Source organism: Dipodomys merriami, unplaced genomic scaffold (assembly GCF_024711535.1).
Source record: "Dipodomys merriami isolate MVZ:Mamm:240054 unplaced genomic scaffold, mDipMer1.0.p SCAF_122, whole genome shotgun sequence".
Taxonomy (NCBI): Eukaryota; Metazoa; Chordata; class Mammalia; order Rodentia; family Heteromyidae; genus Dipodomys; species Dipodomys merriami.
Window position 1 is genome coordinate 2,683,267 of NW_027202516.1, and position 23,591 is coordinate 2,706,857.

Here is a 23,591-nt window from a genome sequence, read left to right on the forward strand (position 1 = left end):
CTGCAGGGAGCAGTTGTGCAATTAGAGCTGAGACACACACTTGACGAATAATTTCATGTGTGTACACATTTTTATGATATGGTTCCTTTATAGGAACCATGGAAGACTAAATATGAAGGAACTAGCTGAAGCTAGAATATGCAGCTTTGGGTTAGACATGAAAAATATTCTAGATTATTTAATAACTGAGTTGCAAAAGGCAAATGAGGTCATGTTCTCTAGATTAAAAAAAACAAAAACCGAGCTGCCATTGTCTCTAGAACAAAGAATACTTTTTTCTTTTAAAATAAAGGATCCAATCTATTAGTTAGAACAGTTTTGACAAATCAAAGATCCCTCCCTCCCTCCCTCCCTCCCTCCCTCTCTCCCTCTCTCCTTCCCTTCCTTCCTTCCTTCCACAAAATGGGCTTGTGTCAGATGATTTTGCTTCACTGTAGGCTAATATAAGTGTTTTGAGCACATTCGGGTAAACTAGGCTGAGCTATATTTTAGGTAAATATATTCCATGCATATTTTTGGCAGTGCCAGGGTTTGAACTTGGGTTCTTGTGCTTGCTTTCATGCCTTGAGTCATTCTTTTTTGTTTGTTTAGCTTTTGCTTGTCGAGGAGTAACAATCACACTGTTAGCACTTGGCCATGAAGAAGTCATGGAGCACACGTAGGCCTCTTTCTGGAGAGATTACTTTGAATGTTTTGTGGCTTTTGTGAGTTTATGCTGTTAACTATGCCTTAGGATATAGAACCTGGTATATTTAGCTCAGCTTGCCATTTTCACCAACTCTGGTTATCACATAGTTTTCCCAGCTTGACCAATCAGCAGAAAGCGTTGAATGAGAGCTGATTCATTTCATTACTTTTCAAACATGGTGTCTTTAACTTCGTAAAGATACTTACTTGAATCTGAAAAGAGCATTATTTAGACCTGAGACTGACAAACTTGTTTGTTAAAAAGCCAGAGTAAAAATAGTTTAGACTTTCATGCCCTACAGTATCATGGACATTCAACTTTGCTACTATAGTTATAGATACTTTCAGGGGTATGAGTTTGCCTGGGTCCCAATAATAAAACTTTATTTATACACAGGGCCAGGCTGGGAAGTTTGTAATTCATCACCAAGCCCTGATTTGGACATAAACACACACACACACACACACACACACACACACACACACACACACACTCTCTCTCTCTCTCTCTCTCTCTCTCTCTCTCTCTCTCTCTCTCTTGAAATGTCCATTACTAGCATGTGTCCTCATCTTTAATATTTCTCTGCAGGCAGAAGACTGCCTTTTGAAAATATGTCTGTGGGAGCCAGTCACCTCCTGTTGAACACCTGGCATTGGTGCTGCCACCGGAAAATCTGGTTACATTCTGGGGAGGCCTGCTAGGCCGCGGGCCGGGACCGCCTGGGCCCTGGGATGAGCATCTGGTGGCCATGAACAGATACACGGTCATCAAGCAGCTTGGGGACGGGACTTACGGTTCTGTCCTGCTGGGAAAAAGCGTGGAGTCCGGGGAGCTGATCGCCATTAAGAAGTAAGATTCCCCCTTCACGCTCGGGAGTCCATGCCAGCCACCTGTGGTCAAGATAGTTTCTCCTGCCCATCAGCTCACGGTCCTGGGACAGCCAAAGTTCATACATTCATCTCGCAGTCACTGCTTAGCTGGGGGGTCTCTTGTGAGGGTCTCTAATGCGGCTACAATCAGGGCCCGTGTGGGGTCTCGCTGATGGCTGGACAGGTCTGCCTCCAAGCTCACACCGCCGTAGGCCACAGTTAGTTGCCAATGCATCCTGAAGGCCCCGGCTCCCCTGTGGCTGTGGCAGGGCGCTGTGTGCTCTTCACTCCCTCCCACCTCAAGTCATGGGCACTGAGAAATCTGAAGTGGAAGCTGAGTCTTTGGCGTCTGTGAACCAATCACAGCAATGGCACCCTGGCACATGGCTGGGTCTGCTGGCTAGAAGTCTGCCCACTATGTCCATCTCCGGTTGTCTTCCTAGTCCTGCAAACATGTGACCTTCATCATACCCCAAATTCAACTCATGCATACTCTTCACTGTTCCCCAAATTCTATTCTCCTCACTGTTCCTTATCTTGATGAGTGATATTTGTCCTCAAAACCTGAGAGTCAGCTGGCTCCCTGCCTCTTCTGACTCACCTTAGGGTGTCTAGTCCTATTCCTCTACTGTTGGCCTCTTCTTCTCCATTCAGCTCTGGGTGCTCACCACTGGCTGCTAGCTCTTCTGCAGGGCCTCTGGCTTCCAGTCATTCCTCTTCATTGCAGACCGTAGTGATTGGTGTGTATGTGTGTGTGTGTATACATGTGTGTATATGCCCATCAGTGCATACACACGCATGCATGTGTGTTTGCACATACTGGTGCTTGAACTCAAGACCTCAAGCTCTCACTTGGATTTTTTTTTTGCTTGCAATTGGAGCTGTACCACCTAGGCCATGCCTCCTTCCAGTTTTTTTGCTGCTTGTTAATTGGAGAAGAGACTCTGGAAGAGTTGTCTGGCTTGGAATCCTCAGTTCTCAGCCTCCCGAGTAGCTAGGATTCTGGGCATGAGCCACTGGTGCCAGCGGGCCTGTCTTTTTACTGGGCTTTCCAGGTCTCTGCAGGGCATCTCTCCTCTTTGCCCTGGCTTTCCAAATCTACTCCCCAAGTGGCTTTCCAAAACTACTCCCCAAGTGGACTCCTTGCCTCTGCATTTAGGAGAGTCCAGCTAAGATAGCTTTCGATGGCTTGAAGCCATTGACCATTTACTCATTTATTCATTCATTCATTCATTCACTCATTTGTTTGTCTTTTTTTTTTTTTTTTTTTGGTTGGTTGTGGATCCTGAACTCTGGGCCTGGGCATGGTCTCTCAGTTCTTCAGCTCAAGGCTAGTGCTCTACCACTTGAGCCACAGAACCACTTCTGGCTTTTTCTGTTTATATGGTGCTAAGGAATTGAACCCAGGGCCTCATGCATGCAAGACAAGCACTCTACCACTGAGCCACCTCCCCAGCCCTTGTTTGATTGTCTTGTTGGTACTAAAGTTTGCTAACAAACACTGGACCTTGTTGGGTGAGCTTTCTGCCATCTGGCCACATGCTCAGCCAGATGGTTAATTTTTAATAGCTGTTAGTTTTAGGATCAAGGCCCACATTTTAGATGTGACCTACACATTGCTGCATCCTTTGAACCCTGCTTGCTTCCTTCAGTCTTGTCTCCTGTCACAGGTGTTTGCTTTATTCTCTGGCCTCTTAGCTTCTGAACCTCACCAGACACCTTCTGCTCACATCTTCCCTGTGATGGCCTCTACCTCTCCTGCCCGGCTCAGTTCTACTGTGCCTTCAGATCTGGGTTGAAACTCGTCTCCATTAGAGTGTTAGAAATACCTCTTCATCTTCCCAAAGTGTGGGGTACATTAGGTTCCTCCGAGCCTGTTGTAGCACTGGCGTCTTTTCTACTTTCCTTCTATAATGTCCATTCCACGAGGGACATTCTTTCTCATCTTTTGACTTCGTGTCCTATGTGCCCACCACACAGGAGGGCTAAGCAATATTTGGAGCATGATCACAGGAACGGAGCTCTCAAGCAGGAATACGTGTCAGAGTGAGCCGAGGAGACAGAGGTTAGGGTGTGTCCGGAACCAGCATGAGGTCCGGGAGAGTCAGCGATCACCTGTGGCCAAGTCCTCATCTGTGGAGACCGAGAGCTTTCACGTATCATCGCATAGGAGTTATCTTCCGATTCCCCAGTTACTTAAAAGTACGAGTGTCATCCTTGTCTTGTGGGCTATATACAAACAGATTGTAGGCGCTGTTGGCACTAGGACCATGCTTTGCTCTCTCCTGAGCAATGGAGTCCAGGACAGTGCCACTCCAAAGAGTAGCAAGTACCACAGGTGGCTTAAGTTGCAATTCACTTACAATAGGATTTAGTTCTGTTGGACCAGCCCCATTCAAATTGGTCATAAGCACATAGCTCAGTGTCTGCCATACTTGGAGGATTTACACTGACACAGGGAGTTCTGCTAGGCAACTGGGAATATAGAGGTGTATTCACCCATCCAGAAGACTCTCTCAGACAAAACCTGAGGGAGAAACTTTAGCCTAATACTGGTAGTACGCATGCTGATTCTCTCTTTCTCCTCTTCTAGAATGAAAAGAAAGTTTTATTCCTGGGAAGAGTGCATGAACCTTCGGGAGGTTAAGGTATTTATTAATATACTAGGGAACACTTTATATTTGGCTGATGAAAATAGCTTTATGGGTATATTCATAGTTGAGATGGTTATTCCATGTGTATTTTTTTCATAATGCTGAAATTGAAAGTGGAAGATACCTGATATGGTATAGGTGAATTCACTGCTCATAGAAGGCTTTTTATCTTACGCCGGTTTCTTATATCTGAGTTTAAGTATATCTCAATATCGATATAAATAAGTATAATGTTAGTGAATAATTGTTGCCTATATGGTTGTGACTATTCCTGTAGAGGCATATTGATGTATGGTGTTTTTCCTAGATATATATAATGGTAGTACCTGGGGAACTTGTACTGTGTTCTCTGTGACGGTTTGCTCTGATGAGCATTGGGTACCACGGCTCTATACTTGACTCAGCTGCAGACTAGGGTCTTGGGTCCCCGCGCCTTCTTCTGTTCCTTCTTCGCTCCTTTCTGCCTAAGTAGACTGACTTCTTTACTTCTTTTCCTCTACGTGGGAAAAGAGACCAAGGAGTAAATCTTTTAGATTTGATGAACCAAAGAGTCACATGTAGGCTGTTTCATGGGCACATATATAACAACAGTAAAAAAAAAAAACAAATTGCCACAGTATTTAAATTTAGGAAATATAAAACATAATAATAATTTTGTGTGTAACTTTTTTTATATTACAAGTTTTCCGGTGAAAACAGTGACACCCCTTGAGGGGGTAGGACACAGATACCACGTGAACTTTCATTCAGGTTCAGAGCTAGCGCCCTCCTCAGGCTGATCGCTTCTCTGCAAAAACTCTTCCTACCTTATGGACCATACAATAGTGGTCTGGATTTTAGGTGCGGTACTGGATTTCACCTGTGGTTCACAGTGTGACAATGTCTTGCCTAAACTAAAGAAGCTCCGAGAGATCCAGAAATACAGGATGATCCAAAAGTGTGGGTTGTTTGTTGTTGTTTTTTTTTGTCGTTGTTTCTGCTTTTTTGTGGCATAAGTAATGGAAAATGTTCTTGGCTTGTATGTAAAAAGAATTCTTGACTTCACTTGACTTATTTTATATTTTTTGTGCTGGTCCTGGGGCTTATCTTCAGGGTCCAGGTATTGTCCCTCAACGCTTTTACTCCAGGCTGCCTCTCTAGCACTTGAGCCACAGCTCTACTTCCAGCATTTTGGTGTTTCATCAGAGATAAGAATCTCATGGACTTTCCAGTCCACGCTGGCTTCAAACCATGAGCCTCAGATCTCAGCCTCCTAAGTAGCTGGGATACAGTCAGGAACCACTGGCATCTGTCTGACATTATTGTTTTAAGTAGTGCTGTGCAATTCCAGACATCATCATGAGAGCAGGGTGCCTGAGCCTGTATCCTGTCCTGCCTGCTGTCTCTCTGCTTTTTAAAAAAAAATTTATTCTTAAATTCTCCTATTTAACATATCAGTTTATGAGTACAGTAAATACTGACCATCTCCCTCATCTCTCCTCAAGCTACCATTCCCTCAGTGTACCTAGTTCATTTTCCTTTATTTGAAGCCACCTTAACTTCTGATATCTTAAGATCGTTGCTCTAGTAACTTTCCCTCTTTGCCTTATCTTTAACCTCTTGCTTTCTACTGCCTTCTTCTTCTCTTTGAATGTGTTCATCATTCTTTTCTCAGAATAGTGTTCACTTCTCTACTCTTTCTCCATCTCCTACTTGCTTCTCTTGACCTTGGTTTTTTTTTTGACCTTGTTTTTATAACCCTCTCATCCATGCCATGTCCCTGCATGCCAAATCAAATCAGCCATTCTCCTCCGTATTTCCACTGAAGCAAACATTTTCCAAAGGAACTCGGTAGGAATACACCCTGTGTTACATGGAAATTTGCCCAGTATACATAACCTGTATGACTCCCATACATGTACTGTGTCTTGCATCACCCGGATACCTGCACCAACTGTGCCCTACATGACAGTTTGTCCTCAGCTCCCCTCTCCAGCAGAGGCTTCCCTGGTAAGCCCCTTTCAGAGCCAAACTGGGGTGAATCTTGCTCTCTGTGGCTTAGACCTAGTGTCTGCGTTCCCCTCCTTCCACACCTTACCTCGAACAAACTTCTTTCCCATTACCTCTTCCCCCCCTAGATTCTTGGTACACTGACCACTTGGTAAGTGCTCACAGATGACTCCACCCTGAAGTATCCCGGATGTTGCTTGTTTCTGTCTTGCCTTTGGTACGCCATCTGATCTTCCTGGTTCTGATGCAGGCATTTTGAATTCGTTGTCCTGTGCTCTTGGTTGGTTTGTTTCTTCTTAAGAGCAGACAGTATCTTGTGCCCAGGATGTCCTTGGAACCTAGTAGGTCGCAGGTTGTTGATCAGTCTTGGAGGAGGGCACCGTTCATAATATTCTCCTGGGCTTTCATCCATGTCCGCTGACCCCCCGGGTCACACTGGTGTCCTCCAGTGCACTGCTCATGCTTATCTTCTCCAGTACAAGTTACTTGTCTCCCACCCTCCTTTGGAACCTTCAAGATGGTTGGTTTAGGAAATATATCTCTGGAAGATGTCCCTTCCCGTTTAGGTGCCCATTTTAACATTTCCATCCTTAAAACATTTTGTGTTCAGAAAGCAATGTCCTTTGTAATGAAATTCAAAGTTGAGAAGGCTTTCCAGTTCACGATGGCTGGACTCCCAGCTCGATGAGAAAAAGGCTTTGGGAAGTACAGGGTTCACTCTCCTAGCTTCCATGACCCTTGGCTCTCTCGGGGACTGGCTGTCAAGTCCTCATTGGCCTGTGAGCAAGCTGCAGCCATTGCTTCCTCCCATTCCACCCAGCTGTCACCCAGTGCACAGCTTTATACCTGAACAGGACTCCTTTCCCGAAGACAGGGGTGTTTCCTCACCTTTGGCAGGTTGATGGTTGAGTGACACACGCAGGAAGTGGGCCCACTGCCCGAGCCACTGTGCAGTTATGCAAGTGAGTCACCAAAGGCCCTGAACCACCTCTGGTTTCTGGTCTGTCTCCTGATATCTTTGCCTTTGTGATCCTTACAAGCAAAAAGAAATCTCTCATTTCCCAGTAGGGTCTTTCTAATCCTATATCTCCTCTCCTCCTGGGTGATTTAAACTCACATCATAACAAGGAATGTCTAACATCTCCTAAACACCCGGTGTGACAGGTCAAGAGAACCATGTGATTGATTAGTCTGCTGGCTAATTTGAGCAATTTCCTGTTCAGAGCATCTGAACCTTGTTAGCTGGTGATGTCAGCCAAAAGTAGCTTCATACATCAGTGCTAGAAAGTTCAGGGCTTGGTTTCCTTCTGGCTACTTCCAGCTGAACTCCAAGATCTGGAGGCTGTGCCTCAAATATCCCCGTCCTGTACCTGCTGCTGGGTGCACCCGGAGCTCTCGTTGGTAGTCAAATGCTTGCTTTCCTGTTCAGCTCATCGGAATTGTTTTTCTAGATAAAGTTACTGTTGATTAGAGAGAAATACTGTTTGTTACAGTGTCCATAAAACATAATGGGTGGCATGCCAGCCCTTCTAAAATAAGATATTTCTTCTCAACTATGATTAGAATCACTCTTGTTGCCTACAGATTTTCTCTAATTTTGTTTTATTATTTTTTTTTTTTGGCTTTCTTTTTCTTTCTTGCCTTTCTAGTCTTTAAAGAAGCTCAACCACGCCAATGTGGTAAAGTTAAAAGAGGTCATCAGGGAGAACGACCACCTTTATTTCATCTTTGAGTACATGAAGGAAAACCTTTACCAGCTCATTAAAGAAAGGTACGGGCTCATCATCACGGTCGTAGAAGCAAACATTTGCACAGCAGATGTGTGCTCTGCTTATTGTCTCTGGATTCTTTTTCTGGTCCCTTTGTGGTCCTGCAACTGGGCTGAGAGTGGACACTGGGTGAGCACCTGACACTCACTCCTGCTAGGGAACCCCAAAATAGCTCCCAAGGCAGTGGTTTTACAGTCACTCACCCAAAGAAGCACCAAGACAGAAGAGACCCTGCCCTTCTCCATTCCCACAAGATGGGTGTGGGGGGGAGTAGCAGAGCGACCCTGCCAGGGGTGTTCACAGCTTCATTCTAGGCTTATTGTAGCTCCTCGCTCCTGAAGTATCTGGGGCAGGGAGGCTCATAGGAAACTTCCCCTGCTATGGTATTTTGAACTTTGAAAACAAACCATTTGCAAGGGGGCACTGGTGGCTCACACCTGGAATCCTAGCTACTCAGCTGAGATCTGAGGGTTATGATTGGAAGCCAGCTTAGCCAGGAAAAGTCCATGAGACTCTTACCTCCAATTAACCACCAGAAAACTGGAAGTAATGCTTTGGCTTAAGGTGATAGAGAACTAACCTTGAGCACAAAAGCTTAGGGACAGCACCCTGGCCCTAAGTTCAAGCCCCACGACCAACAAAAGAAACCATCTGCCCAAGATGCATTGCAGTGCCTAGGATCTGTGGCTCACGCCTGTCATTCTCGCTACTCAGGAGGCTGAGATCTGAGGATCGCGGTTCAAAGACAGCCCAGGCAAGAAAGCCCATGAGACTTATCTCCAGTTAACCACCAGAAAACCAGAATTGGTGCTCTAGCTCAAGTGGTAGAGTACTTTCCTTGAGCTGAAGAGCTGGGGGACAGCACCCAGGCCCAGAGTTCAAACCCCACATCTGACAAGAAAAAAAATGCATTGCACTTATAAATGAGCTGGTTGAATAAAACTCCTTTGTACAACTACTTAAGAATAATAAAAATTTAATTAAAAAACAAGAAAAGGAGCCACTCAGTCCTCCTGGACACATTTTCTTGGTGGGAAAGCAGATGCCTTGGATAGGATTTCTGGGTGACTGGAGTGAACAAATGCCATGTGCACTGTCAGTACCAGCATTGGTGCACAACAGCTTGCTTAAGCAGGAGCTGAACATTAACACCTATCGTGTCTTATAAAGGCTTCATCTAAAAGACCTTGAAGACAGGCCCTTGTGGCTCACACTTGCAATCTGAGCCGGTTAGGAGGCTGAGATCTGAGGATCAAGGTTCCAAGCCTGCCCCAGCAGGGCAGAAAAGTCTGCAAGATAGTGCCCAAGCTCTGAGTCCAAGCCCTAGTCCAAGCCCACGCACATACACGTACACACACATACACACAAAATTTAAAAATTAATAAATAAAAAACCTTCCTCACTAAACATCTTTAAAATCACAGCTTACATCTGGAGATTTATTTGTTTGTTTACTTTTGAGGCATGTGACCCAGGTTGCCCCCAGACTTGAGATCTTCCTGCATCTATCTCCTAAGTACTGGGAATACAGATTGCTCTACCCAGCTTGATCATAGATTTTCTCAATTATGTTAGGGGAAATTTTGTTTATTATAAAAGGTTTGATCTTTTCTTTGTAATATAATTGAATATATTTGGCATTTTCAGTTAGGTCCTCTGTATGGACAAATGATTGTTTTCCTTTGTCTTTCTTATCAAAGGATCAAATACATATGAGCAAAATTTTCCCTTTGTTTCTTATGATGTAACCAGAAGAACACAGGAGAAACCTAGTAATACATAGACTCACATTAATAGCTTTGTTTTTCTCTTTCCTATGTAGAAATAAGCTGTTCCCGGAGTCGGCTGTAAGGAATATTATGTACCAGATACTGCAAGGCCTCGCGTTCATTCACAAACATGGTGGGTGATTTGGGGTGCAGTGTCACCACACATCAGAGTAGAAAGCTTTACTCTCTGCCATAACTAACTCCCAGAAAGGCTGAAGAATTGAGGGGTGTCAGGACAATGGACTTTGAAATACATTGTTTTTTGGAGCTTGATTTCTGGACTTTACTTATCATGTCCTGTTTCCATTCGTCAAGCTTGTTTGTGGTAGATGTAAGATTTATTCCTGACTGTTACCTGATGTATTAATGAGAGTGAAAATGAGAATTCTGAGACACTTGGTGTATTGTTTTACCCACTGACACCTGTTCACTGCCACTTCGCATTTTCTAAGGTTTTTGTATTTCAGTTTGTTTCACAAGAGCTTAGAAGTAGCCTAAGAAGATTTGTGCAATATGGGACCACAAAATAGATTAAAACTTCAAACTTCAAGCCAGGGGCAGGAGAATCCACAGATCCTGTGACCCTCAGCTTCTTGGGCAGCGGGAGCAGAGGGCATCTATTCCTGTCCAAGAAGAAATGGAAGTTCAGAGGGCCCCACAGTAAGGGTGGCATGCGTTGTTTGGACAGCCCATTAGCACAGGCCACACTTTGCTAGAAAAAGTCTGTCCTGCAAGAGAACGGGGGAATCCAAGATGAAGAAAATGGATGATTGTACGTGCAATGGACACTAAATGTGTGGATCCCATATCCACTGATAAAGGACTGTTAGAAACGAGTGGATTTTATTTGGTATTGACCTGACTTGGGTCAAGTGCCTCTCTGTTGTTATTCCTTTTCTCCAGTAATGGAAGGAAGGAAGGAATATGTACGTACATATTCGTATATAAGTACATATATAATATGAATGTATAAATATATTTATTAATGTATTCCTATATATAAAAGTACACATACCTCGTGTGTGTGTGTGTGCATGCGTGCGTGTGTGCGTGCGTGCGTGTGTGTGTGTGTGTGTGTGTGTGTGTGTGTGTGTGTGTGTGTGAGAGAAGCGGTCCACAGAGCTGACTCGTGCATCACGGGCCATTCCTGGGAGCACATTCTCACTGTGGGTATGTTCTGCCCCGGGGAGTCACCTCCTGAGGGAGGGAAGCAGCCTGCAGGTGGTTGCTATGGCTGAATTTCACGTCTCTCAGTATTTCCCCCACGGGACAAACACATGCCTCTCCTGGGTACTGACTGAGCAGTGCCAAGGCACATGCACTTCCCAGGAATTCAGTAACCTCTGCAAATGGTCTGTCTTGTCCCCGAGCCGCCCCTGCGCACATTCGGGCCAACCAACCCTGAACGGTGGCCCATGGCGGCAGGTGCTTTGGAGGACAGATTTTGTTCCCCCTAAGAAGTCCCCGTTCCTATGTTCAACTACCTTCTCTAGGTGCCTGGCCTTGAGCATCCTTTACCTGTCTGTGCCTCACTGTTACTATGGGCTTTTTTGGATAAAAACACTGTAGGCTTAAATCCAGTATTGTCTGAAATCACAGTGTCTACACAGGAAGGCCTGCTCCCTAAACCTGCTTTAGTTAATCATGCTCTGCCCAATTCCACATGTTCAGTGAGATTGTCAGGAAGAGTGTGGGGAAGGAGGAAGGGCCTCCTCGTGGCCTGTGACGTGTTTCTTGCCCAGTGGTTGGTAACAAAATAAGTGAGCACAGCAAGCTGTCTTATGTTCAGCGTAGACTGAAGGTCACTCCCTGCCTTCTGCAAGCCAGGCCATTCTGAGCTGGGCGTTTCTTATCCTAACAATGCTCTGCCTTTGCATGATCTCTTGAGTGACTCAGCTAACGGATTTCCAGTGTCCGTCAGGAGCCCAGAGAAACACGGGGCCATTGTCACAGCCATGCGGCGCCAAGAGGGAGCATGTGCCCAGATGAGAGAGAGAGCCGAGTTTTAGCATCACCTCTTCACACTTGGGTTATGTCACTAGCCTCACCAGCCCTAATTGTGTGTGTGTGTGTGTGTGTGTGTGTGTGTGTGTGTGTGTGTGTGTGTGTGTGTGTGTGTGTGTGTACAGGTCCTGAGGGCTTGAACTCAAGCCCTGGGAACTGGCCCTGGGCTTTTGTGCTCAAGGCTGGTGCTCTACCACTTGAGCCACACTTCCACGTCTGGCTTTTTGCTGGTTAATTGGAACTTAATCTCATGGACTTTCTTGCCCATGCTGGCTTTGGACCAGAGTCCTCATGTCTCAGCCTTTAAGTAGTTAAGGTTACAGGTGTGAGCCACAGAGCCTGGCTTGAGGTCAACTTGTGAGAAGTGTGGAGAGCCGCACGCGGCCTGAGGGATGAGTGCACGGCTATGGTGTCACAGCACACAGCTCTTACGTCACAGCTGCTATGAGTTGAGCAGATGCGGTGATGAGGATGCTCAGAGCAAGCTTGGATTTGGGGTTCGTTGTCTCCACAGGCTTCTTCCATCGGGACCTGAAGCCTGAGAACCTCCTGTGCATGGGCCCGGAACTCGTGAAGATCGCAGACTTCGGGCTGGCTCGAGAGATCCGGTCCAGACCACCCTACACAGACTACGTCTCTACTCGATGGTGAGTGTTCTCACCCTTACAGTGATTTAGGTATTCGTTAGAGAGGTGCCATCCCAAGGAGGGCTGTAGCAGCCACCGGCACCCGAGGCAGTAGGTACGTTGGCATCACATGGGGGAAAGCCAGTGTCAAATGATCTTAAAAGGAACCCGTCATGCCTCTCAGTATAAATGAGTGTTGTGCGTAGGCCTCCCCAGGATCCTGTGCCAGGAGAGTTATGCAAGAGATTCTCCACAGGCTTGTTTGAAAAACCCGTGTAATTGCTCCTGTCAAAACCTGGAAATGATTTATAGTTTGCCATACCTGGAGGTGAGCCTCATAGGAGTTTTACGTTCTTTCCTCTCTTCCCTTCTCTCCCCCTCTCCTTCCTCCATCCTCTCTCCCTCCCCCTCCCTTCCTCCCTCTCTCTTTTCCTCTCTTCTCTGTCACTCTCTATCTCTCACAAGTACTATAAGAAAGACTCCTATGAGGAACTGTTTAATGGAAAGTCCTCAAGTGGGAAGCGTTGCTTCTCCACAGGAGCCGGCACGTGCTGAGTCCTGAGTCTACCTGACCAAGAGAGCGCGCTGCCCCGGGGTTCCCCGGGCTCAGCTCGTGACCGAGCTTGCCTCTGGCGGGTGAGCCGAGCTGGCAGCTGGCTTTGTCGCTCCAGGTACCGAGCGCCGGAGGTGCTACTGAGGTCCACCAGCTACAGCTCCCCCATTGATGTGTGGGCCGTGGGGTGCATCATGGCAGAGGTGTACATGCTCAGGCCGCTCTTCCCTGGGGCCAGTGAAATCGACACAATTTTCAAGATTTGCCAAGTGTTGGGGACACCCAAGAAGGTAATGCTGTGGAGCAGAGTCCCCTGGGCCAAAGCCAGCAGCTTCCCACGGTCCCTTCCCCAGGGGCGGGGCAACACTCCCCAGCCTTGTGCCTGTTCTAGAATCCTTCTGCCTTCCAGCGTCTTCCCTCTAGCATCTCGTGGAGTCTGTGTCCAGATCCATCCTCCAAAAGGATGGCTTAGTTACTGTCCTTCTCGCCTAAAAAATACTCGTTCGCTCTCCACTGCCCACCCCTCAGCTCATCCTCAGCCCCTCTTTGCATCCCTGGTTGTTTGCTGGAAGGGCCCCCACTTCTGTGTTCTGTGGGGCCCGGGCCCCCTCCGCCATGGCTGGGTGTCTCTGGTAGCCGGACCCCTCTGTTTCTCCATGGCCCTCCCTCCTCACTCCTTCCCTAGTGTCCTCTCCCTCTTCAGCTGTGTTTTGTGTTATGAAGACAGTTGTCTGTATAGGTATTTTTGTGTCTTGGAACCTACTTGGCAAAATACTAATTTGGTGCCATCCCAGTCTCAAGAGATGGACTGCTCTCGATGAAGGTTGTAAGACAGGTTGGTGGGGGATTCTGGATCTTTCCTAATGTTTCTTAGATTTTATGTTCCCTATAGTTGCTTCATGAGGACCACCCATCACCTCTGCTGCCCACGCAGGGAACACTGCCTCTTGATTATGGGCACACATAGAAGAAGACAAACCCAAGTCATAGCAACTGGTCGAGCGAGGTTTTCTGTCTTTTCCTTCTTTCAGACTGACTGGCCTGAAGGCCACCAGCTTTCAAGCGCGATGAACTTCCGCTGGCCCCAGTGCGTGCCCAGCAACTTAAAGACCCTGATCCCCAATGCCAGCAGCGAAGCCATTCAGCTCCTCAGAGACATGCTGCAGTGGGACCCCAGGAAGCGGCCGACCGCCAGTCAGGTTGTCTGCTGCGTTCTTCGCGAATGCGTTTCCTCCCAGGTTTTGATCTGACTGAATCGTTTCTGTAAATCACACAGGAAGCCTTTTATGGGTGACAGCACTGAATGCCACTCGTGGTGTGGTGTGTGATAGGAGAGCTTGAGGTTATTTGAAGCCTCCTGTGTCTAATCGAAGGGGTCCAGGTCAAGCAGTGTAATTGCTTTGACCATCAGCATAAAGTCTGAATGCTCTCAGTAGCAGGGGTGGGAGTGAAAATAGATGTGTGTCTCTGGTTTCGGAGACTAGTTTCAGATATCTGCTCTATCACTTAAGACCGTGTAGTCAGTTGTAACTTCACACTTGGCAAAGCCAGACTCATTCAGCTGGAAGATGACGGTGAGGATTGCTGTGAGGTAGACTCAAGCTAACACTGCCCTTGTCATTTTAATGCATTTTTAATTTACATTTTGTAATGTTTTAGTATATTTATGTGAGTTTTGTTTGTTTGTTTGTGTTTTGGTGCCAGTCCTGGGGCTTGAATTCAGAGCCTGGGCACTGTCCTTGAGCTTTTTTGGTCAAGGCTAGCACTATGCCACTTAAGCCACAACTCTACTTCAGGGTTTTCTGGTGGTTAATTGGAGATCAGAGTCCCACAGACTTTTCTGCCCAGGCTGGCTTTGAATCACGATCCTCAGATCTCAGCCTCCTGAGTAGTTAGGATTACAGTGAGTCACCAGCACCCAGCTATGTATGTGATTTTTTTAATTTTTAGCTCGATGAAGAGTCCATGAAACAGATTTTCTTTTCACTTGCATCCATGAGAAAACGAACTCCCTGAAAGTCAGTGATTTCTGCTGGCTCGACTTTTCTCCTAAGGTCTCGTTTGTCCTTCCAGGCGCTTCGCTATGCTTACTTCCAGATTGGACACCCACTGGGCACTGCCACTCAGAGACTCCAGGATTCAGGAAAGCCACAGAAGGATGTCCTGGAGAAGGCCGGGCCCCCTGCTCACATCAGGCCCGCCCCTCCTGCCCATCCCCCGGCCAAGCCGCACGCCAGGGCCAACCCGGCCCCCCAGTGCCTCGTGTACCCCTACAAAGCAGAAGCCTCCCGGACAGACCACCCGAGCCCACTGCTCTTCCCATCCCTCCACAACAAGAATCCTCCGCCAGTAAGCAGTGAGGATTTGCCAGGGGGCTGTGCTCCGTGCCTGTCTTACTTGTCCTCTGACAAATAAGATGAAATGAAGTCCTTCCCTTTTCAGTCTGTGAGGTCTAATGTAATATGCTCATTGCTACCGTGGCATTGGAACTGTGAAAAGTCTCTCGGTTTGGGGTCTACGTTGTAAGTTCTAGCTTTGCTCTTGATAAGCAAGGTTCTGTTGCTGGGGCGGTAGGAGGCTGGGGCAGTAGGAGGCTGGGGCGGTGAGCTGTGCACACAGGCTCTGCCGGGTGACAGCTAGGTGACCTGAGCATGTGCATGGCTTCTAACATCTTCACGCTCTTGTCCATGAAGCAAGGCTGCTGACAGCATCCACCTGGGGCAGGTGTTCCACTTAACACCTGACAGCACGTTAGTGTCTAGTACACAGTGAGAACTCACTAACAGCCAGGTAGCAGCGGCTCGTACCTGTCATCCTAACTATTCAGAAGGCTGAGATCTGAGGATCATGGTTGGAAGCCAACCTGGGCAGGAAAGTCTGTGAGACTCTTCAATGAAGCACAAACAAGGCTGCCACTGGAGCTATGTCTCAAGTGGTAGAGCACTAGCCTTGAGTATAAAAGCTCAGAGACAGTGCCCAGGCCCTGAGTTCAAGCCCCAGGATTGACACACATACACAAAAAAGAAGAAAACCAACTCAGTAAGTGTTCATCATTGATATTATGAGTCCCTGCGGAAAAACTTACCTCGTCTATAAAAGGAAGGTCATGGTGCACGTTTTGGCCTCTGGACAGTACTGGAGCTCACGTGTGGTGCTGAGAGAGATGCACTGAAACCCATCGGGAGCCCCGCAGACACTTGCCGGCTTTCACTCCTAGTACTGCTTCACCTCAGCTTGTCGCTGTGGACTTTTAGTGGAGCCCAAGTCTGTTTTCTCCACCTGATTTCCAAGTGTTAGATTCAGTAGAAAGGTAACATGAGAAGGAACAGTAGTTATCACCAGCTTTTTTTTTTTTTTTCTGTCGGTCGTGGGGCTTGAACTCAGGGCTTGGGCTCTATCCCTGCGCCCTTCAGCTCAAGGCAAGCGCTCTACCGCTTGAGCCACAGCGCCACTTCAAGTTTTCTAGTGGTTTATTGAAGATGAGTCTCATGGACTATCCTGCCTGAGCTGGCTTTGAACCACAATCCTCAGATCTCAGCCTGCTGAGTAGTTAGGATTATAGGCGTGAGCCACCAGCACCCAGCTGTCACCAGATTTTTTTTGTTTTGTTTTTTTGGGGGTCGGGTCGTGGGGCCTGAACTCTGGGCCTGGGCGCTGTCCCTCAGCTCTTCAGCTCAAGGCTAGCGCTCTATCACTTGAGCCACAGCGCCACTTCCGGCTTTTTTCTTTTTGCTTATGTGGTGCTGAGGAATCGAACCCAGGGCCTCAGGCATGCAAGGCAAGCACTCTACCACTGAGCCACCTTCCCAGCCCATGTCACCAGCTTTTTAATGCTCTAGCCCTTTTATGCGAGAGGTGCCTCTCCTCTCAGCTTGTCTTACTGGAGGCACTCCGGGGCTGAGCGGGGCCTGCCAGCACTCGAGCTGCGGGCATCTTTGGGCACGTTACACCACTCACAGTTTGGGGGTGGCATGGTTTGGAGGTTTCCCATGGTAGCGAATTCTGTAAGTTCAGCGTTCATTCGCAGGTGCGTTGAGCAGCCAAAGGAAGCATTAGGTGCATTGGTGTTTGTAAAAGAGCAAGATGGCTGACCCCTTGGCCGTGAGCTCTTGCGCCTCTGTTGTGGTGGTGGAAATCCTGTGCTTGTTCACGGATGGGGCTGGGGGAGAGAGAGAGAGCGAGAGAGAGGTGAGATGGAAGACCTGGGGTGGTGGTCCTCAAGGACCCTTCAAGTAAGCAGTGCTCCTCATAATGGAGGGAATCGGAGTAAGAGCTACCATGCACGAACTCCAGTAACGCCACACAGTGCCCCCCCCCCCCTTGTCCACATAGAAAATCCTAGCCGGCCCGGAGCACAGGAGCGAGGAGATCAAGCCAAAGAGCCGGAGGCGGTGGGGGCTCATTTCCAGGTCGACGAAGGGTTCCGATGAGTGGGCTGACTTGGACAGCCTGGATTTCACTTCACCCCTCACCAGGACTGACCAGAGAAGCAAGAAGAGGCAGAGCGATGAGACTCTCTGCAGGTGAGCGTGAGGGTCACGCGGGGCCTGCGGGGTCTCCGGGTCTGTCCCATAGTGTGCGCTGGCTCTGGCTCTGGCTCTGGCTCTCTCTCTCTCTGTGTCCTGCCCACTTAGACCGTGTTCTCTTGACACAGATTTGAGAGTATTCTGGACCTGAAGCCCTCCGAGCCTGCGGGTACAGGCAGTAGCGCCCCCACCCAGCCTTCCCATCCCAGGAGAGACACGCCCACCCTGAGGTCCGCAGCCAAGCTACACTACTTGAAGCACTCTCGGTACCTGCCCGGTGAGGAAACGGCTTACCTCTGCTCTGACTGCTGTGCGGAATTCCCTGTGATCTCATATCCAAATGTCTTACAAAGTTGCAAAAATGTCTCCTGCTCTGTCTCTCTCCTGTTTCTATGCTCTGGATACACTGGCCGTTTCGAGAACCACGAACCACGTACATGTGTTTATGGAAGCCTGGGTGTCCTGTGTTGATCTTACGCAGTCATCTGGGATAAAACATGAGGTGTAGGAAACTGAGTTAGGCCTCCATGGAGGATTGAACAGAAACTCCTTTCCCCCCACCCCACCCCCTCGGGCCCCATCCAATGACAGCAGGTCTAGGAGAAATTGCGTTCTCCGGGCAGCGCTGTGGGGGACATAAGCATCGGCGCCATCTGGTGGTGCCCAGGCCTCTTTGCAGAGTCTGCCTCAAGCCTGCGGTGTTAGCCAAGCCCTGCATGGCCTGTGCTGAGCACCTGCCACATGGAGCGGGTGGAGGGGAGGAGGGAGCGGGTGGAGGGGAGGAGGGAGCAGGGTGGAGGGGAGGAGGGAGCGGGTGGAAGGGAGGAGGGAGCGGGTGGAGGGGAGGAGGGAGTGGGGTGGAGGGGAGGAGGGAGCGGGTAGAGGGGAGGAGGGAGCAGGGTGGAGGGGAGGAGGGAGCGGGTGGAGGGGAGGAGGGAGCGGGGTGGAGGGGAGAAGGGAGCGGGTGGAGGGGAGGAGGGAGCTGGTGGAGGGGAGGAGGGAGCGGGTGGAGGGGAGGAGGGAGGGGGCGGGCAGCGGAGCGGGTGGAGGGAGAGGGCAGCCCAGGCTCGCAGTGGCCATGGAGGCTCTTGGCCTTCGTTTGAGAGCGTCGAGAGCTCCCGACTTCAGTCTCTGTGTGCTCGGCTTGGTTTGGAGTCCATGCGTAAGCATTGTGCAGTCGTTTTGGTCTGCTCCTGGCTTATTCCCCTTATAATCTCCTTCCATCTTGCCCATTCTGCGGTGAATGGCGGGATTTTGATCTTGTCTCTTTTTAGGTCTGAATAGTATTCCATTGTGTATATGTACCACAGTTCCTTTATCCATGCTTCGTATTTTCCATTTCAAATTCCTTTCTTCTCTATTTAGGAATCAACATAAGAAATGGCATACTCCCAAATCCAGGCAAGGACTTTATCCCGTCCAACCCATGGTCCAGTTCTGGCAAGTCTTCGGGGTCAGTGTCAGTAATCAGCAAAATAAACTCGGGTGAGTAACAACTGTTAACTCCCCTAAATGACAAAAGGCACGTTTTCTGGCGGTGGCATGGTAGGCGTTTCTAGTGTGAAGACATGCAGGGCTCTCCGGCCCGTGTTGGCCGCAGGTCCTGAGCCGGGCTCTGGGTTAAGACAGAGGTGGTGCGGAATCTTCCTTGGCCGAAGGGAAAAGCAGAATTGACTTTCCAGACTTGCCACATCTCCCCCTTCCTTGCTGCTGCTGTCCGTCGGATTAGCCAGCCTCAGGCGGTGTCCGGGTCCTTCCGATTGGAAGGTGCATACTTGTAAGCCCTTCTCTCCTTCTCTGTCAAAGTTCTCTATGCTCAGTGACCCCATTCTCAGTACACCTGTTTCTGCGTCCTGTCCCCCTCCATGAGGCAGCCCTACTGTGTGCCGCTTCCTGCCACAGGCAGCCCTACTGTGTGCCACTTCCTGCCACAGGCAGCCCTACTGTGTGCCGCTTCCTGCCACAGGCAGCCCTACTGTGTGCCGCTTCCTGCCACAGGCAGCCCTACTGTGTGCCACTTCCTGCCACAGGCAGCCCTACTGTGTGCCGCTTCCTGCCATAGACAGCCCTACTGTGTGCCGCTTCCTGCCATAGACAGCCCTACTGTGTGCCGCTTCCTGCCACAGGCAGCCCTACTGTGTGCCGCTTCCTGCCACAGGCAGCCCTACTGTGTGCCGCTTCCTGCCACAGGCAGCCCTACTGTGTGCCGCTTCCTGCCACAGGCAGCCCTACTGTGTGCCGCTTCCCGCCACAGGCAGCCCTACTGTGTGCCGCTTCCTGCCACAGGCAGCCCTACTGTGTGCCACTTCCTGCCATAGACAGCCCTACTGTGTGCCGCTTCCCGCCACAGGCAGCCCTACTGTGTGCCGCTTCCTGCCACAGTGCCAAGGCAATCTTATCTTCATTGCTCCTTCCTTCGCTCATCACCATTTATTTTAAGAAAGACAAAGAAGAGAGAGATGATGTATCAGTGCCCATACACACCTCCCAGGAAGATGCCAAACATTGTGAGCCAGGCATCGTGATGCAAGGTGTTTGGAAAGTGGAGGCAGGAAGACCATGAGTTCAAGGCCAACCTGGGCTAGCTAGTGAGTCCTTCCCTCAACTTCCAACAACAAAAATAAGTCAAACTTGAAGCCTGGCCTCTAGACTTTTCCCTCCCCATCCTCCATCCCAGCCTGCTCTAGTTTTTTCACTGTTGACATTTTTTTTTTTTTTTTTAAAGAAAAAGGAGGAAAAGAAAAAAAAAAAAAAAACATGGCTGGCACTGATGACTCACTCCTATAATCCTCCTACTAAGGAGGTTGAGATCTGAGGATCTTGGTCTAACGCCAGTCTGGCCAAGAAAGTCCTTGAGAGTCTTATCACCAATGAACCAGCAAAAATAAAACAAAAGTGTGTTGTGGCTTAAGTGGTAGAGCACTGGCCTTGAGCAGCACACAAGCTGAGAGACAGCACTTGGGTCCTGAGTTCAAGCCCCAGGACTGACATAAATAAATAAGTGAAAATGTCATACTGAATTAAAACTCCTTTGTACAACTATTTAAAGATAGTAAAAAATAAATTTAATTTTTAAAATGTGTGAAATTCATAGCCTGGTTTTGCATCATTTAAAGTTTATAGAAACATGATCCTGGGTTGTGATCTCATTTTAATGAATATGTAGCAGTTGTATTTATATGTATCATAGGGTATATGATATACATATATATATAAACCTATTATACGTGACATATATTCTATAATATCTATATATATTACATATACATATGTATTATATATTAAACCACATAAAGCTGTAGTGTATTATTTATGTTAGCCCATTCTTCATTTTTTTCTTTTTTCTTTTTTTTGTTGGTCGTGGGGCTTGAACTCAGGGCCTGGGCACTGTCAAGACTAGCTCTCTACCACCTTGAGCCATATCCCCACTTCCGGTTTTCTGGTGGTTCATTGGAGATAAGAGTCTCACAGACAGCCGGGTGCTGGTGGCTCACGCCTGTAATCCTAGCTACTCAGGAGGCTGAGATCTGAGGATCGCGGTTCAAAGCCAGCCCGGGCAGGAGAGACCATGAGACTCCTATCTCCAATAAACCACCAGAAAACCGGAAGTGGCGCTGTAGCTCAAGTGGTAGAGCGCTCGCCTTGAGCTGAAGAGCTGAGGGACAGCACCCAGGCCCAGAGTTCAAGCCTCACGACCGACAAAAAAAAAGAGTCTCACAGACTTTCCTGCTGGGCTGGCTTTGACCCGTGCTCCTCAGATCTCAGCCTCCTGAGTAGCTGGGATGACAGTGTGAGCCACCAGCGCCTGGCTTACTTCCCTTTTTCTTTCTCTCTCTCTCTCTTTTTTTTTCCCTAAAGATTGAACCCAAGGCCTTTTGCATTCTAGACCAGTGCTGTACCATTCAGCCCCTTGAAACCGGGACTTGACCTCAGGGCTCAGCACCCACAACTTGGCACCATACTTCTTGAGCCAGGTCTCCAGACAGACTAAATGGCGATGGAGTGTGTGGTTGTTTCTGCCCAGGCTTGCTTCTAATCTTGGTCCTCTGATCTCAGTCTCCGGAGTCGCTGGGTTACAGGCAGGAACCCTGGCTTTGTCCCTTCCCGTTTTTCTGATGGTGTGGTATGGTGGAATATACTACTCAGATTCCACATTTTCATCCGAATTCATGTTTTTCGACCTATAAAAGTAACAAGTTTGTTATTGTTCAGCACTGCTGTGCTTTATGAATCTCCTGATATCATGTGAATGTGTCTTGGTAACACTAAACTTGTGGATTTTTTTTGTAAATCAGTTGGTTCCGGCTCTACAAGTTCTAGTGGACTGACTGGAAATTACATCCCTTCCTTTTTGAAAAAAGAAATCGGTTCCGCTATGCAGAGGGTCGGCCTGGCGCCCCTTCCGGACCCTTCCCCAGGTGAGCTCCCTGGCTGTGGATGGGCTGCGTCAGCCGTTGGCTGCTGAGCAGTTGCTGCATGCTGGGCCTGGCGTGGGCAGGTGAGACAGAGCTCCCGGCCTGGGGAGACGGGACCCTGGAGACCGTGAGCGAGTTGAGTAGGTATGACATACACCAAGGCAGATGCTCCGAAGTGCTACGGAAAAAATAGAACTGGCAGCAAGTAGGGCTTGTGGGGGTGGGTGTGTGGGTGCAAACTCTAATTTGAGCCATTGAGGAGCCTGCCTCAGACCTGAAGGAGGCCGGGGAGGCAGGCTGGGGAGCGAGCCCCCTTCCGGTCTCCCGGGCCAGGCAGGCCAAGAAAGTCAGGGAGACCCTAGCCAGGCCACCCGAGAGCAGGACGGGCGTGCCCGACTGGCGGGTAGCAAGAGGAGGCCAAGGATGATGAGGAGTTGGGCTCCAGTGGCTCACGCCTGTAATCCCAGCTACTCAGAAGCCCGAGATCTGAGGATCTTGGTTCAAAGCCAGCCTGAGCAGTAAATCCCAGGAGACTCTTACCTCCAATAAAGTACCCTAAAAGCCAGAAGAGGAGCGGCGACTCACATGGTAAGAGCGTCCATCTTGAATAGAAAAGCTCAGTGAGCGCGCAAGGTGGAGCCCCTGTGGTGAGACCAGTCTGTCTCTGTCTGCAGGCTACTCCTCGCTGAAGGCCGTGCGGCCTCATCCAGGGCGACCTTTCTTCCACACCCAGCCTAGAAGCACCGCGGGGCTCGTGCCCCGGCCCCCAGCCGCACAGCCCGTGCACGGCAGGACGGACTGGGCTTCCAAGTACCCATCGAGGCGGTGACCAGCAGCCCGAGGCCCGGCCTTCCCGGAGGAAGCAGGCTGCCCGCCTCTCAGCGCCGTGGGCTTCGCTGACAGAGAAGCAAGCCTGCACCTCGTGGGCGTCCTTCTGAACGAGATAGTTCCAGATTCCTCCTTTTTTTTTTAAGGTTTTTTTTTTTTTAAAGATTGATTTGAATGCAATACTCATTTTTTGTATAAAATTATTTTATTCTGCACCCGGGTCCCCTTATTTTCATAAGCAACGAATGGCATTTTGTACGTATGGGTTCTGTTTTAGCATTTTATACAGTCAACTTTGTAAGGAACTTTTTAAAGATTTAAGTGATTCTTTTTTCTTCCCGTTGGGGTTCCAGATAACATTTTATACAGATTTTGAAGACAATGTAATGCTGTTGATCCAGTGTTGGCCCCGGGGCGTGATGGGAGGCGGAGGTGAAGGACATGGGCTGGACAGGAGCCGACATCATCGCGTGCTTTTATACTAAACGCGGCTCTGTCGGTACTGCAGGCTTTCTTGGACCAGCTGACCCATTGTTTCTTAATAGTCCGGCCCTGGCTGGATTTCCTTTCTTTTTTCTTTTCTTTCTTTTTATTTTTGTGTGTGTGCTGGTACTAGGGCTTGAACTCAGAGCCTTGGGCTTTCACTTGGCTTTCCTGCTCAAATCTGTACCACCTGAGCCAACCTTTCATGTCCCTAAACAGCCTCTTAATATGTAATTTGTTGGTTTTATTCTAGTTTCCTAGGGCAAAGAACAGTTAAAATTCCAGTGAAACCAAGCTCAAGCCGTCATATCCTGTTTTCTTCCATTTTTGAAATCACATGGTGTTGCTATCAATCGGAGCTTTTCCTACAGACAGGGCCTCAGCAGAAAGCTTCACCTGCTCAGCTTGACACACATCC

General features: G+C 48.7%; 1 protein-coding gene across 1 annotated transcript; it reads left to right on the forward strand.

Moving 5' to 3' along the window:
* Positions 1 to 1,339: 1,339 nt before the first annotated feature.
* Positions 1,340 to 22,905, forward strand: Cilk1 (ciliogenesis associated kinase 1). The gene is made up of 13 exons (XM_070017291.1): positions 1,340 to 1,537; positions 4,151 to 4,205; positions 7,850 to 7,971; positions 9,792 to 9,871; positions 12,257 to 12,389; positions 13,040 to 13,211; positions 13,953 to 14,120; positions 14,995 to 15,270; positions 17,254 to 17,444; positions 17,576 to 17,724; positions 18,813 to 18,932; positions 21,743 to 21,865; positions 22,537 to 22,905. Exons 1-13 carry the CDS (start codon positions 1,437 to 1,439, stop codon positions 22,689 to 22,691), a joined length of 1,845 nt encoding a protein of 614 aa, XP_069873392.1. The 5' UTR covers positions 1,340 to 1,436; the 3' UTR covers positions 22,692 to 22,905.
* Positions 22,906 to 23,591: the final 686 nt, after the last annotated feature.

Excerpts from the sequence above, each read along its gene's own strand:
- Cilk1 (XM_070017291.1), top strand. The coding sequence starts at position 1,437 with ATGAACAGATACACGGTCATCAAGCAGCTTGGGGACGGGACTTACGGT. Across the intron at positions 1,538-4,150 it reads GAGCTGATCGCCATTAAGAA|AATGAAAAGAAAGTTTTATT; the intron begins GTAAGATTCCCC and ends CTCCTCTTCTAG. Across the intron at positions 9,872-12,256 it reads CGCGTTCATTCACAAACATG|GCTTCTTCCATCGGGACCTG; the intron begins GTGGGTGATTTG and ends TTGTCTCCACAG.